Genomic DNA, 15,490 nt, shown 5'->3' on the forward strand with positions numbered 1-15,490 from the left:
CTGCTGCTGTTGTTGGTGCTGGATGTCGGATACACTCAAAGGCACGTGGAGATGCATGGAGGGGGGGCGCTTGTTCGAATTCGGCCGTGCTATGCCGGAAAGCGTCGTTTGATCGCAGCAGGATTGTGGGAACCTCGTGTCTGTGTGTGTGTGTGTGTGTGTCAGAGAAACTGGGAGGGTCAAGGGTGCGGTGGACTCTCATGTCGCATGGCCGTTTCACCGTTTATCGTTAGTTCCCGTCGCCGAATGATGAGCCCAACGGCATCAGGGCGTTTCCGTCGCTCGAGCACTCGATGTTTATACCATGACTAAACTCCCCCATGCATACATATAATATACACTCTAGTTAGTTTAATATTTTTTGTTAGAATGGAGAGAATAAATAACAATAAGAATAAGTTCGATTCATGAACCTTTAGGATATAGGCAATCTCCATATTCCTTTCAGAGGTTTCATGTACGTACCGAAGACTTGATCAAATGCATCACGGATATGATTGCAAGCCGAGAAGGATTTATGCCGTGTACAAATAGACGCTCTCTGAACTCGGCCGGGGATCGAGAAAGAGTAAAAATTAATCCGTCGGTCGGTTCGGCTCGACTCGGTTGCGACCGGATCGGATCGGATGGGCTCGGGGGAAGCCGGTGAGAATAACGAACTTTACAAAGAAGAGAACCGATCCCTTTCAACGGGATTGTCGAGATTAAAATATGCTCCTTGGAACGGTATTGCGACTCGGGGATCAGTTTATACCTGTTACGCAAATTGGTAACCTGCAGGAACAAGATTCAAGAAAGCTCATTCTCTGAATATTATATTGGAAAATGTCTCCTCATGACGTCAGAGCCTGGTTATCGGCGCCATTTTGCCACCATGTAACCTAAGTTTTTAATTTTAATGAAAGCAAATTGTAATTCTTGGGGTTTCAAATTACTCATGTGAACATAAATTAATGGAACGTAATCGATAACAGACCTATTCTATCCTCGACACGCGATAAAAACACGGTCAACACTCAGTTTTTAGCCCGGTTACATTAGTTTCACTTTTTTTCACCAGATATCGCATTGCAAAGTGACTATCCCAATAGTATACCTGTCACGTGTGCCTCCAAAAAAAAAAAAGGAGTTCAATTTACCAAAAAGAGAAATTGATGCCCTTTACCATGGTCATAATATTTTCTGAGTCGCAAATTATTGCGCTCAGAGATCTAGCCGATTGGCGCCGCAAGACGCCCACGCCAGCGTTAAACTCCCTCTCGAGAAAGAAACGAACTTTGGCGCTTTGTTTATTTGAACCGAAGCAACGGGAACGCGAACCTCTCATCTCTTCATTGCAATACGTATTATAGGTATGTGCCAAGATGTAGTCCGTTTGCCTTTCATTTGAAATCGAGGAGGACGATGAGGAGGGGGAAAATCCCGCGCAGCATCTGCTCTTTCCGGCGCGTCATTCGACAATCCACTGCGTGTCCCCGACGCCATCAAACCTATTATGTACATATACCTACCTATCCTAGAGTCATGTACGTGTAAGTCTGAACAATAGGCATACAATGTACATCTACCATTGCAGACCGTGCAGGTCTACAATACGAATCTGTATTGCTTGAGACACTGCGAAGCCTTGACACTATACCTAAGCTTTACCTGTAATTTATAACGGAAAACGACTCATTGCGGGTTTTCCAATTTTCTCTCTCTATATTTGTAACTGTTTCGATTCTTTCCGTACATCTTTTGGGTGTATAGACTTTTCCGGCCTTCATTGAGTCTCAGGTTATTCCTGATTAATTGGTTAATAATAAAACTGCATTTTGAAGGTAATTGTGCAACTGCACCGACGACGCTGCACCTTGTTAATCAAGTCCAGAGCGAAAGTATAAACCAGGGTGGAAACATATGTTGTATACAGTATAAGTTATGCGGTGTGTAAATTACTTGTAGTTTGATATATGCTGGATATATTATTATAATTACGCACAAGGAGATATGGAGTAACTGAATGCCTTGTGATAATGCAATTATTACATACATTTATGTACACTTACGTATCTTTAAGCGTGAGATATCAAAATGTGCCTAAATGCTTTCGTGACGTTCATTTCGGATCTGATTTAAATATACGTACGAGAAAAAGCGGCGCCCAAAAAATTCGGATTTAGTTACATTTCATTTGTTCGTTTATTCGATCGGCGTTGTTTTTTTCATTAAAGAAAAAATATAGACCTGTGATATATTGAGAGAAAACACACAAGACGGGAATTCTGTATAGCAACAAAAAGTTTTCATTGCAAATGTTTTCGTAATTACAGTCATACGTGCGGTATGCGAATCGCTACAACAACGTGACAATACGTCAGACAATACCAATGTAAATAAACGGTTTCTTTATTGCTACATATTCTCGGGAATATTATGTTGAGTTTTCTTTCTCAACTCACGATCGTATAAACACGGACAAGATTGCAGTGTCATTTGTGCATATAAATAGTAACGTAAAATTATACAAAATTACGTTTGTGTAAGGTAAATTTATGGTCGACTCACAATCTGCAGGCACACACATAAAATATGCCGACGGACAAAACATTCCGAAGCCAAATGACAGCGGAAAGACGTCAAATGCATATTTCGTTGCCCTTTTAGCTTCGATGTTGTTTCGGCGCCAGGTGCGAGATAAATACACTTACTGTTAAAAACGAGTAGTTTCCTGGTCGATCCAAGCCGTTTGATCGGCGATTTGATACCGTCGATCTCCTCCTCGTCCATAATGACCAAGTGATGGTGAAATCTTCGGAAACTTCAGACTTCAGCTCGTCGAAGTTACGTGCGCAAACCTCTGGCAATACCCGTCCACATACGTAAAATACTCGCACAAAAAATTTGAAGATATAAACAATCCACTTGTCACAGATTTCAAAGCATTCTTTGGCACAGGCGATCAGTAAGGTTCATCGGTTGACAAAACCGGTTTCAGAAACCAGGTAGAGATTCGAGATTTTATATACGCGCTGCTTGCTGGTAACCGACGGAATTTTCTTTAACTCTATTTCTACCGTATGCAAACCGCGCGCTCGGTACCGCGTGCAAACACGACACACAATCAACACATAATAAACACATGCAAACCTGCATACGAGGCACTTGTCTCACAGTTACGCCGCGCAGCAACGCGTTGGTCAATTGTTTTTAAAGTTCTGTCCCGGTCGTCGGCGAGGGAAAAGTCGAATGGAAAGTAAGTGGCACCACTGACGGCCATGCGGCCGACGTTCGTATACTGTCGTTACTGGTAATAGTGCAGACCCTCGTAGGTAGCAACTCCGAGGATATTCTTGGACTCGGATATAATGTATTAATTCAACTTGGGGGAACCGCCGCGTCGCTTTGTTGCTTAGCAACTGTTGATGACTACGCAGAGTCGAATGCTCGAAATGCGTGAAACTCCTTTCTCCGTGTGCTGATGCCATCCGGTCACCTGTTGGGTGCCGGGGAAACCAACGTGGAGCCATGTTGCCGATAACAAAGGACACTGTCGATGAGTACCGACGGAGTTACACAATGTGAAAAGGGTAAGGTGTGTTCCACTGATATACCCTTTCTAAGAACCAATTGCGTGCCCGGAACATATGACGGCCATTTTGGATTTTCAACCAATCGCATTTGAAATCATTTAGCGCGCATTTGAAAGGGTGAATATCTTGGCGTTCTTACATCATGAGTTGCGGGGTTTACATGGCAACGGTAATTTGTATACAAACAGGAATTCGTTCGTACCTGGTGAGCATATGACTACCAGGCAATTGTCAACTTCTACATCTGTAAATCTGTTCCTTCTTGAGAATCAATCTTACCAAATTGCTAATCATGGACCTTGATAGACCCACGACTGGCAGAGGTGGTGAGAGGCCACTGACGCGTTGGAGAAGAGAGCAGGAAGACGTTTCCAGGCCACAGAGTAGAATTGAGAGACCTTCTTCGAGGAGAGGGGCCAAAATGGACAACCAGGATATTACTATATCGAGTGGCTATCGCTCAGCAACCGCTGCAACTCCTGGTAGAAGCGTGGTAGGCCGACCACCTTCTGCTTCGGCGTTCTCTGCTAGAGTTCTTAGTTCCGCTACCTCCCGGGTCAGCACTACTAGCGGTGGTTCTTTTGCTGTCCAAGGAAGACTTGGAACTGGCCTTCCACCTGCAGCTCAAGTCAATCTAGTTGACAGACCGATTACACAGCAAGGAATTGCGGGGCTTCGGCCTGGGACTAACAGGGGACTGCCCATGACCAGGCAAGGATTTTTGACAGTCTTAAATAAGTTGTTGAAAACACGGTGAATATCTTGATGTACTTAAATTGTTGCTTTAAATGTTGCAGACAAGTTCAGGATCGAAGATACTACGAAGGTCTCCTACAGTTGAAGATACGAGAACTTACACAAGAAATTGCAGTCATAGCGCGACAAGTCGACAGTCAGAGTAGAGAAAGAGCAACTTTTCTTCACTACGATAAACGAGCCAAAGAATTAGCAGCAGAGCTTACAGATTTGCAAGGGCAACTGGCCGACTATAATATTGTTGTTGATAAAATGACTTTAGACCCTGACAAAGACTCTCTGGAAATAGAAGCAAAGTCTTTGTCTGTCAAAAACGACCAAACTATGGCTGAGATAGAAAATTTATTTGCTCATCGTCAGCAAAAAGAGCAAGAGCTTCGAGCCATCGAGAGGGAAGTAGACATGGAAAAGAAAAATGCAGAGAGTATAGTCGAAGGAATGACTATTGAGCAGCGTGCTAAGTACAATGATCTGACAAAACAAAAAATTGAACTGCAGAGTACTATAGATGCTATGCAAACAGAGCTGGATCGACTATCTAACGAAAAGTCGACCATGGAAGAGCAGATTGCACTTTCGCAGGTAAAGCAGGAGGCCGTCAAGCTTCTTGTTAAGATTTCAGAGGTTGAAGGAAAACGCGACAAACTACGAGAAGAAGAGAAGAATAGACTGTCGCCAGAGGAAGAGCGAATTCAACTCCTGGCTAAGGTGAAGCAGGATAACGCAGACGTCGCTGCAGCTGAGAGGCAAACAGCTGAACTTAAAAGACGTATAGCTGAGGCTGAGCAGGAGCTAGAACAGTTGGAAACAGATCTCGAAGAGAGCCAGTCAGCGAGGCATGTAAAGTACAAAGAGATGCGAAAGCGAGAGGAGGCAATGGAACAATTTATGGCTACCTTTGGTAGGAGCAAACACGAAGAGCTAGAGAGACTTGATAAACTGGAGGCTACAATTGTCGAGCATTTGACACAAATATCAAACTGTGTCTCTAGCGATACTCATCTCACTCCGGGTGATGAGTTGGCCATCCTGAACATCCAACATGCCATCAGCGAAGACCCGGACGTGCCTATCAATACCGACCAAACCATTGAGGGATTGAGTAGTGAGCACACCAGGCTGCAGCAGAATTTGATAAAAATGCAGAGTCTCGAAACGAGGCTGAAAGTAGAGTTAACTGAACTGAAAGAAAAGATTGGTAAAAAGCAAAATGAGCTGCTTATCCTCGAAGATTTGGATGGACTGAAGGCAAGGTTTGAACAAAAGCGAGAACAGATGATCGCAGAACGGGCAAAACTTCATGAGCGCGAGCCGTCCGTCAAACAGGAACTGGCTTCTGTACGTGGAGAGTACGAAGACATCAAGTCGCAACTCGACAAAAATGAAACTTATTTACAGATAAGCTCTCTGGAGGATAAACTTGAAAAATTGAAACAAAGTAATGAAACATTAGAGAAATTTATCAGGGAGGAACGCCAACGAGTGGATTATAACGCAATTAAGAGCAGAGCACTCGAACTGGTGGATCGATATAATGTTAAATTAAGAGAAAACGTCAAAAGAATACATTAGTTTATCAGAATTATATTTACTATTAAGGATAATTTTAAATGTTGTCAGTGTTTTTTTCTTTTGGTGTTTGATTGTAGTGTATCTGGCAATGGAACTTTCTCAGACTTCAGCAAATTTATTAAATTTTCGTTAAATTCTCGTGATGGAATTATGCCCTCTGCCTCCATTGCATCCCATATTTTTAGTGCTGTTTTGTAATCACCGGATGTACCTGTATAACAAGAATGAAATAAAGATTACAGGCACCAATTGTGAACGAAAAATCTGTCGTTAATTATTTCTCAATTTACTTACTGCATAATGTCAAGATTAGATCGTAAAGAATCGTTGTGTTCAGCTTCTTCATACGTCTACACGCTTTCAAAATCGCTTGTAAGGCTATTAAATCCCGCTCTTCCGTCAATTTTTTTGCAGCGACCTCCAGTGTTTGTTGGTTCACAGCTGGTGTCTGAACAATACATTGAGTTATTTTAGTACAAGAAATGTAATGGAATTGCAGCGAGATATGATTTGTGTTATAGTAACAGTGATTAGGTGATCATTTTTTTTTTTTAATTCAGATTAGTCTTACTTTAATAAATGAGCAGAGTTCCTGATGTTTATTTTTTGCCGCTAATGCCAAGAGTAAATGACAGTCTGCTGCGGCTGGTCCATAAAATTTTTCTATCACTGTTAGTACATCTGTCAACTGTTTTTGAGCATCAGGGTTATTAGTAGAAATATCTAGAACAGCACGCAATATTTCTTGTTTCAGAGGTGTCTGTTTATAGACAAGTGCACACTCTTTGAATTGTTCGATAGCTCCTTTCAAGTCACCATTTAATAAATACGTCCTGATCACTGGGCTGAGGACCTGAGTGCTCACTTTGCAATACCCTTTTTTGAGCAAGACGTCCAAGGTTTTTTTTGTGGCTTTCACATTTCGATCTGCAGCTACTGCGTTCAAGAGTATCCAGCAGTTTTTGATAATTCCAGGTGTACACTTAATATTTTCTTGCCCTCTGAGTACTTCCAGGGCGCTTTCGAATTTTTTATTCTTTACAAGAGCTGTAGCATAATTAATTATCTTGAAATCATCGATTTTAAAATCTTTGTGGTTTCTCTTCAGGTCTCTGAAATATATATCAGCTTCATCGAGCATATTATTTGTGGCATATAAAGAAAACATGTTGGAAAGCATTCCAGATGACCATTCAAAATTATTGTCAGTAAACAATTTTGCAGTTTCTTCAGCCTTCTTGAAATTTTTTTCTCTACAATAAACCTGGAGCAGTCTTCGCAAAACACCTCGTGTATTCATACTCTTAGCCTCTAGATTAACGAGATGACCCTCCAGTTGGTCAAGACTCATGAATCTAGGGTGAGGTATGTACGCATCTGTAAATTCATCATTTGTACTTGTTTCAGAAGTGACTAATTTTCTAAGCGTGTTCATTGCCCTCTCAGGTTCCGCTAATTGCGATATTCTTTGCTCCAAAACATTTGCAATTGGTTCAGAAATCTTGATATTGTGATTGGCGAAGGCAAAAATAAGATTAGCAAGTTCCTCATTGCTTGCTGTAAATTTTTCATTTGCTATTAGGTGCTCAAAGAATTTTCCATTCTGATCAGTATCAGTATTAATGTTGCTCAAAAATTGAGCTGTTTCTTTACAACTTGTTGTCACTCTACATCCATTGACAAGTTTCTCTATGACATTGTCCAGATCAAGTTTAAGCGTGATTTTTTCTGTTAGAGCTACGGCGTCCTTTAGATTTCCTTGGTTTAAATAATATATCAACAAGAATTCGAACACATCAGAAATGTCTAATCCACAATCTTGCAACTTTTTAATAATCACGATCGGCTGTGTTCCGAACATAAATGGATATACGCAATTACACAATGTATCATTATCTACATTAACGCCACTCTCAACCATGAGTTTGACTAGCTTGAGCACATCAGTCTCACCCTTAGTTGAAGCTGCGTTGAGAAGTAAGGGCCAATAGAAGTGAGGTCTTACTTCAATGCTTTGGCTTTCCATGACTTTAAACGCCTGCAAAGCAATATCTGTTTTCTGCAATCGAAGAGCAGCTTCAGTCACTTTGAACAAAGCTGATGAATTTTCTATGGAAGACATTAGACTGGTACAAATCTCAAATATTTCTACGACTGGTGTTTCTGCCTTGACTATTTCGTACAGAAAGAAATCTATAAAATCATTCATAAATGATTCAGGTGCCAGGTCTAGAATACGGAAACAGTTTATCACCTCAAAGGCATCCTTTGCTAACCCAGAATATATCAATTCTACAATCATGTAGGTAACACTCGTGAGTATTTCTTTAGTAGTTCGAGGCAGGTACTGCATAACACGAGAAATGTAATTTCCGTGACCAGAAAGGCTCAATGTTTTAACGATGGACATGATTTGCATTGCATCCAGATTACTAGTCTCCAGGATACGTGTCAAATTTTGTACATTACCATTGTAAGCGTAACCTCGTGCCAGAGCATAAAAGGTGACCACACTTGGCTCAATCCCGGCAGCTTCAATCAGTTTCATAATAGTATGAACCTGGTCAAAGTTATTATTAAATGAATATGCTACTATCAGGGAACTAAACGTGGCTTCAGTCACTGGATACCCCTTGTCCTTAATCATTGTCATGATCATTGATATTTGTTTGTAATTTCCAGTCTCAGCAGCTGCGTCAAGTAGCAACTGATAAGTTTCGCTGTTGGGCGTTGCTTTGATATTCTTCAAAAATTCATCCACGTTAGGATACTGGGTGTTCTGAATGTAGATGCTCAGCAAGATATTGTAGTGTTCGATGCTCGGTGGTTCATTTATATTTTCCACTAAACGCCAGACGTGGTTGACTAGATTCATTCTTGCAGATATGGAAGCATCTGGAAGCATGTCGCGGCAAGATTCCAGTAGACGCAGAAGAGTCGAATGGTCCACCGATTCCTTCTTACTTTCTTGATCGACAGCTTCCAATATTTCTGCGTAATTCATGCAGCTGGTTTTTATGCTTGCTGGTATTGCTCCCAATTTACTGGCAGTTTCTGATTCTGGCTTCGTGGAATCACTAGTGTTTTTATCGGACGTAATGTTTGACGTTATGCTCGTTTGACCGTGGGATTGGTCATGCGAATTTCTCCTCATTTGCGTTTCAAGACGGTGAACATAACCTCGATTACTAACGTTGCTCTCATAGGTAATACAGCGGTGATCATTCTCCCACAATTTGACTGAGCTAATCCAGGTTGGCAGGAGCCTCGCACTCCTACGTAGGAGTGCCATGTCAGAGCTGTCAAGATTGTTTTCAGGTATCCTGCAACTGGAATACCGATATTAGAATCAAATTTACTAGACGCTCGAACCCGTGTGTTTCGAAGCATTTGTCATTACTTGCTAGAGAACTTGGAGATATACGCAGATGTTTTCATTAAATCGGCGACTTCCTACATGTTTCTTATGAAAATTGCATGGTTAACAATAAATCATTATTTTGTATACTCAGACGAATTCAATGTCAGATGTCACGTCTCATCTACCATCTACGGTCTGCTGAGACTTAATTCCTACGTCCATGGTCTCCTACAGTCTCCTAATTCCTATGTCCATAGATTAGATCAGACCTGTGAACTGCGTGGCCTAACCTCACCGACGTCACTGACTTTAGGCTGGAATTTCATGAGCAGCAAATCGTAGCAATACTTCCCACCATCCAAACATTCTGATTGGTTGACTAAGGTTAGGTCCGGTTAGTCAACCAATCAGAATGCTTGGATGGTGGGAAATGTTGCTACTGCTGCTACGTTTTGCTGCTCATGGAATTCTAACCGAAATCATGCGCGCCACTTTGAACGCAGTTGAAAAATAATATGTTATAAATTCTATAGAAATAATAAATATTAATAGTAGGAGATTTATCTGGTATGAGATAAAAGATGGTTAAGAATACTTTACAAGGAGTTGAATCGACGACGACATGAAGGTGGGTGAGAATTTTTTATAGTGCAAACACTATTATGGGTATATAGATGTTATTTATTGATAATTAATTATTTTAAAATTTTTATTATAATTTTTAATAATAGTCAATTTTTTTTTATTCAATTCAATCATAAGTATATATCTCTGTCTATAAGTTTCTACACTCTACAGGTTACAGGTGTTTCACGGTAAATTGACTATTCGCTATAATAATTCAAATCACTACGGGCCATATCTACAAATTAATTTTATAAAGTCATCTGTACTTTAAGTATAATATTTTCATTTAATATTATTCATTAATACTATACGTATAGTATGTACCATATGGTAATAATGTATAAGATAATGTTTCATCCCCATAGCGGCATTTGGAACCACGGAACACATTATGTTATTATTATTCACGCGATGCTATATATCGACTACAATAACGCCGAAGTATTCAAACGAATGTTTGCCCCCTCGGGTTGAAATATATTTTTGCGGCAAAAATGAGTTTACCATAATAGTAGTGTATGGAGGTATACATTAAAGGTATAGAATTATTATTTGACACATATGATTGAGGTTTTCGAGCTAGATTATCGCTGCTCAGCTCGCGTCTCACAGCCTAGAGGTGATTTAATTTATTCCCGAATTGCGTATTTGTTTGTCATAGTTTTTTTTTTTTTGTGTTTACTTCGTAATTTACAAACGCAGTACTCGATATACAGTTAGAATAGTTATTCCTTAGCAGCGAGTGCGTTTCGCCGGTCTCTTCTACAGATCATATACCTAATTGAACATACATACATTATAATTCATATCGTATGTGTGTGTGTATGTGTGTGTACAAATAATACATGTACATATGTGTATTGTAGGTGTTCTTGTGCTCTAGTTTTTTAATAAACACGAATATGCGATTAATTTTAAATTAAATCACACGTTGGTGAAATTAAAATACATTGAAAAGCAGGCTCGATCAAGTACATGCAGAGAAGGTGAAAATGTGTCGATTGAAAGCGCAACGGCTCAGGAAGAAACACGGAAATACATCATAAAAAGATGTAAAATAGAACAATTAATTTAATGTAAATCTGCTGTATTCTTGACGTTGTTTATGCACGCATTTTTTTTTTTTTTATCTATAATACTATCTACACAATATAATAACATTATACACATATATTTATATACATATCTACTGCTACTAGTATACCGATAATATTTGGTAAAGGTGGCCCATTTGACAGCGGCAATGCAAGATACAAGCTCATCTTTTCTTGTTCAGGTGGCCACTTTTACCATATATATACCCTGTGTAAAGTAGATGTGTATACCTATATATAAATATACTCTTTAACACATAATAATTTCGAACAATATTTGACAGACTTTGTAAATTTCAACGTTCAATTTAAAATGTATAATAATAAACTATATAACGCTGCAATGCCTATTATATAGGCACATACTTATATAAAATACATTCATAATCAATAGCAGCTGATGTAATCGTTAACGCATTTAAAACGATAAATTATATAAAATATAATATTAATTTCATCTTCGTTAATACATGAAAATTCAATATAATTTCTTCATTTATATATATAACATATACAGCTTCATAATCACTTTATCGTATTGAATCCACGTGTTTAATTAGAAAAACTGCAAAATATTCTGTCATGATTTTTTGTAACATAGAGTAAAAAATTAAACACGGAATAATCAACGATAACATAATAATAGTAATAATAATAATAATAATAATAATAATAATAACAACAACAACAATAATGATAATAATAACAATAATTTGACAAGTATAAAAACCACTTTCATTGACTGGTAATGATTCAATCGCAATATGTGACATTGAGTTATTGGCAAGGTAATGTAAATGATGTGGGTGAGATTCGTTTTCTTGCGGATAGATAAGTCTGATAAAAAAATTAAAAATGGTGGAGTGACTACTATTCAAGATTTTATCTCTTCTTCAACTATGCGTAAACAATAAAGAAATATGACTTGAAATATCACATAAGACTGGAGTGATCAGGACTGCATTAGAATATAATTTTAAGCGGTTTGATTTTCAACGTGTGTAAGAATTATTCACGATCGTTACTATATATTACTTAGCATATTATTTATGTATATGTTCATATTTATGTTTATATATATATTTATATATACATACATATATATAAATACACATACATAATTTCACTTATATTGTAACGTTTATTAGTATATTATACTCATATTTTATTCGGATTTAAGTTTCTTATCGCAGTAAGTTTTTTTTTTTTCGTGTTCCTAGCTATACTATTGCTGAAAAGTCCGTACACTTTACATCGACAAGATTTCGTTTACAGTACGTATGTCTTATACTTCTGAAATATATTTATTTATATACTTATTGAGTAATTTAAACTTGAATTAGAATTTCTCTTGGCCGATTGGCTATTATCAAACCTGGTTGGGGCTTGCGATTAAAATAATATATAATAATTTTTATATGTATAAACTATATTTTTACCACGTTATATTAGAAATTTTGCTTGACCGCAGAAACCGTTATATATATATAATATATATATATATTTCGAGTAGATCCCGATGTGCTAATAATCATATAATTACGTGATCCATAACAATTGTCTTTTTCATAGGTAACTATTATAAGAAATCCTGCGACTGAGTTTCATTACTACATCAGATTCGCTTCACATTGAAACTAATGACAACGCGAGACAATAATAATCGAGCGCCGATGTACGCTGCGTACGAATATTCGTGTAACATTGTTATTATAATCATATACTATAACATTATGATGGCATGCAAACGACACCGAATTGAATTAATCTTTTTTTCTTTAATGTCCTCTACTCGTGTTGACGATAAAATTCAAATTCCTTATCTGCGTGAACACGTCTCATTTGACTGATTTTGCAATCTGACATACGATGGACGTTGCTATGGCTTTTCCAAATCGGATTTTAGAAAAGGTTTCATTTTTACGCAATGGATACAAGTAGTTAACTGTAATTTATAGACGAGATTTGATTATTAGTTAGTCAACGTTATTGTTAAAGTATTATGACTGGTAAAGTTCACGGTAGTATAATACAGCGAGTGAAACAATAGGATGAAAATGAGTTCGTGGATTTAAATATAAAATTTGATAGATAAGAGTGATTGATAATAAACGGAAAAATAAAATAATTCAGTTGTCTTGAAAATCTTAACGACATTGTAAATAAAATTTCAATGCTATCAAGTATCTATTATCGTTCATAAAGCATATTTGAACGTCCACTAGATGGCATGGCGATGAGACATATTCCTAATACTCTCCTAGACTTTGTAGATTGTAGAGACTAGATCCTAGACACCATTTACAAGCAGTAGAAGTCTAACTACACGTATCGTAATAATATAGTGTTTTACCATTCTAACGACAACGCATGTAGAAAAGTGAGCCTCTCTTGTTCATGTCTTTGGCTAATTCCGAAGCATTTCGAAGTCTGATGCGCATATACATATTTATAATACATTATATGTATCACGTGTTTGCCATGTATACATACATCGTGGCTGGTTTTACAAATGCTTCGACCCTGGCCTCCGAACAATTTTGATTTTCGTTTTAGCGCGAGCATATACAATGTACTCGAAACGAGTCGAAGTTTAAAATCTAACTACTGCTTAGTTCGGAGCATGTATTAGCAGCGGGCGACCAGCTGCGTTACAGCCAAAACTTGCACAGTAGTAAATTGACGCTATTACAAAATGCGACGTAAATTAATAGTCCTCTTTTTAACTAGATTGTCTATTGTATATATAACTTCGTATAATTTGACGGAGTTAACATACTACTACTTTAATAACTTCTACTGCAATCGTGAGAAATAATCTCATAAAGAAATAAACAATATAAAAACAATACGAACTAATCGTATAGTACATAATTAATTCATAGTGTGACGCTACGCGTGACGACATCGGTACAAGTACGAGTAGTATCATTGTAAGTACGGTTTGAAGAACAAACTTTCTCAGAGCTGATATTGGTGAAGACTTTATTGTATATCTGGTCCACTTCTCCAATTCTGTTCACGAGTATATGGTGATCACTTCTCGGCCCCCACCTCGCACCATCAATACTCTCTCAAGACCTTCTGTTAATACTTCGAGGAACTCCATATCTAGTTTTCATCAGGAGTTTAAAGTTAAGGAAGCCATTAAATTTCGAAAGATAACAGACGTCGGTTTGTTAAACACAGTATATTTAAGGATACAGTTCGACTCTCTCTCCATCCTCGTGTCCCTTGGTGGACCAGGCAGATTCAAGATCACTAACTGAGCGTCGTGACTCTTATTGACGATCACTTCGTTCAGCTTCACAGAAGTGTGCATTCGTCTCACATTGCCCTCATCTCTGAAGCATTTTAGTTCCATGTTTTTGTTCATATTATCTCAACGATTTTTAAATCGTGGCAAAGTAATCTGGTCAATATTTTTATCCATTAATTATACAGTAAAATTGGTACTTACGGAACGTATTGTTCAGGTTCTGTGGGGTCTGGATTCGCTGTCTTGGTGTCAGCTTCGCATTCCTTTGCCTCTTTAGCGTTGTTTTCTCTGTTATCTTCCTTGGGAGATCCCCCGACAAGGTGAGCCGTTTCCTCTGAGCTTTCCTTCACATCTTCATCCTTTTCTCCTGAATCACCGGCTTCTAGTTCCTTTGTATTCAGTTCAGTTTCCTGTACCAATTTTTCCTGAGCCTCATCGAGACCATTGGCTTTATTGGCTGGCTGGTTTGTCGGCTCTTGGAACCTGACCTTTGTAGCCGTTTTGACGTCGACATTGTGGTGGTGGTCAACAATTGCTTGTACCTAAATCATGCACAAATCGGTTAGCTTTTTTTGACACGCCTTGCTCCGATTCTTTTTAAGGATTAAAGAAGCTCAAATTATTATTGCTAAATGATTAAATTGCAGTTTGAAAGCAAAACGGATGAATTATTGCTAGACTGGAAACAGAGATGTGTGTTTGAGTAATTATAAGTATTTTTTACGCAACACATTTGAAACACCAGAGAGTCACAACAGTATAAGAACCAAGGAGACGATAAGGGAATAGATGAAGCAGTAGCGTCACAGGGCACTTCACTTTTTACTTTGGGTTACATCCAATTAGTCAAGATCGTGAATGTGCTAAGAATCTTATATGAAATCTGATGATTGGTATTACTTTGCTAATAATTCTTATGTTCCAGGCAAAGTGTAACCCATTCAAAGTGAACATAAGAGCTCTGTGGCCTCGCTGCTAGATACAGAAGATGAAAACAGTATGGTGCAGATCTATTCCCTTAAGTATTCAATTAAGTGTTAGTAATTCTGATACAATTGAAAGTCTGTATTACGGTAATAGTCGTTGGTGAAAAATCTGTTCAGATTACAAATTACGCTCGGCATATTTGCACGATTGATCACTCATAGAAATTATTGCACACAAAATTCCTCCAAGTCTTGAAAAACAGTTGTTTAGTAAAATTGCTGGAAAATTCCTCAACATATAATCATAATTGAAGTTTGAG

General features: G+C 38.1%; 4 protein-coding genes across 8 annotated transcripts in view; 1 reads left to right on the forward strand and 3 right to left on the reverse strand.

The window, feature by feature from the left end:
* LOC124414292 (SLIT-ROBO Rho GTPase-activating protein 1-like) overlaps positions 1-3,413 on the reverse strand; it is a 40,648-nt gene extending 37,235 nt beyond the window's left edge. Inside the window, exon 1 of the mRNA XM_046895330.1 lies at positions 2,694-3,413. Coding sequence (XP_046751286.1) covers positions 2,694-2,772 — 79 coding nt within the window. The 5' untranslated portion in view covers positions 2,773-3,413. The remainder of the gene's footprint in view (positions 1-2,693) is intronic.
* A 266-nt stretch (positions 3,414-3,679) lies between these two features.
* On the forward strand, positions 3,680-6,166 carry LOC124414657 (intraflagellar transport protein 74 homolog). Of its 2 annotated transcripts, XM_046895685.1 has the most exons (3): positions 3,680-3,780; positions 3,882-4,286; positions 4,373-6,166. In XM_046895685.1, the coding sequence occupies exons 2-3, from the start codon at positions 3,997-3,999 to the stop codon at positions 5,901-5,903; spliced, it is 1,821 nt and encodes a 606-aa protein (XP_046751641.1). In that variant the 5' UTR covers positions 3,680-3,780; positions 3,882-3,996; the 3' UTR covers positions 5,904-6,166. The 2 variants fall into 2 exon arrangements, with proteins under 2 accessions (XP_046751641.1, XP_046751633.1); XM_046895677.1 differs by having other exon boundaries at positions 3,708-4,286.
* On the reverse strand, positions 5,948-9,380 carry LOC124416324 (leucine-rich PPR motif-containing protein, mitochondrial). Its single transcript, XM_046897256.1, has 3 exons — positions 6,475-9,380; positions 6,198-6,351; positions 5,948-6,114 (listed from the first exon to the last, which is right to left on the reverse strand). The coding sequence occupies exons 1-3, from the start codon at positions 9,193-9,195 to the stop codon at positions 5,948-5,950; spliced, it is 3,042 nt and encodes a 1,013-aa protein (XP_046753212.1). The 5' UTR covers positions 9,196-9,380.
* Positions 9,381-12,135: 2,755 nt separating this feature from the next.
* LOC124414408 (solute carrier family 12 member 4) overlaps positions 12,136-15,490 on the reverse strand; it is a 63,911-nt gene continuing 60,556 nt past the window's right edge. For all 4 annotated transcript variants that reach the window (XM_046895367.1, XM_046895355.1, XM_046895360.1 and 1 more), the window contains 3 exons: positions 14,446-14,786; positions 14,190-14,329; positions 12,136-14,096 (listed from right to left, as the gene is read on the reverse strand). In XM_046895367.1, the coding sequence (XP_046751323.1) occupies positions 14,005-14,096; positions 14,190-14,329; positions 14,446-14,786 (573 nt within the window). In that variant the 3' untranslated portion in view covers positions 12,136-14,004. The remainder of the gene's footprint in view (positions 14,097-14,189; positions 14,330-14,445; positions 14,787-15,490) is intronic.

This window comes from Diprion similis, chromosome 2, assembly GCF_021155765.1.
Source record: "Diprion similis isolate iyDipSimi1 chromosome 2, iyDipSimi1.1, whole genome shotgun sequence".
Classification (NCBI taxonomy): domain Eukaryota; kingdom Metazoa; phylum Arthropoda; class Insecta; order Hymenoptera; family Diprionidae; genus Diprion; species Diprion similis.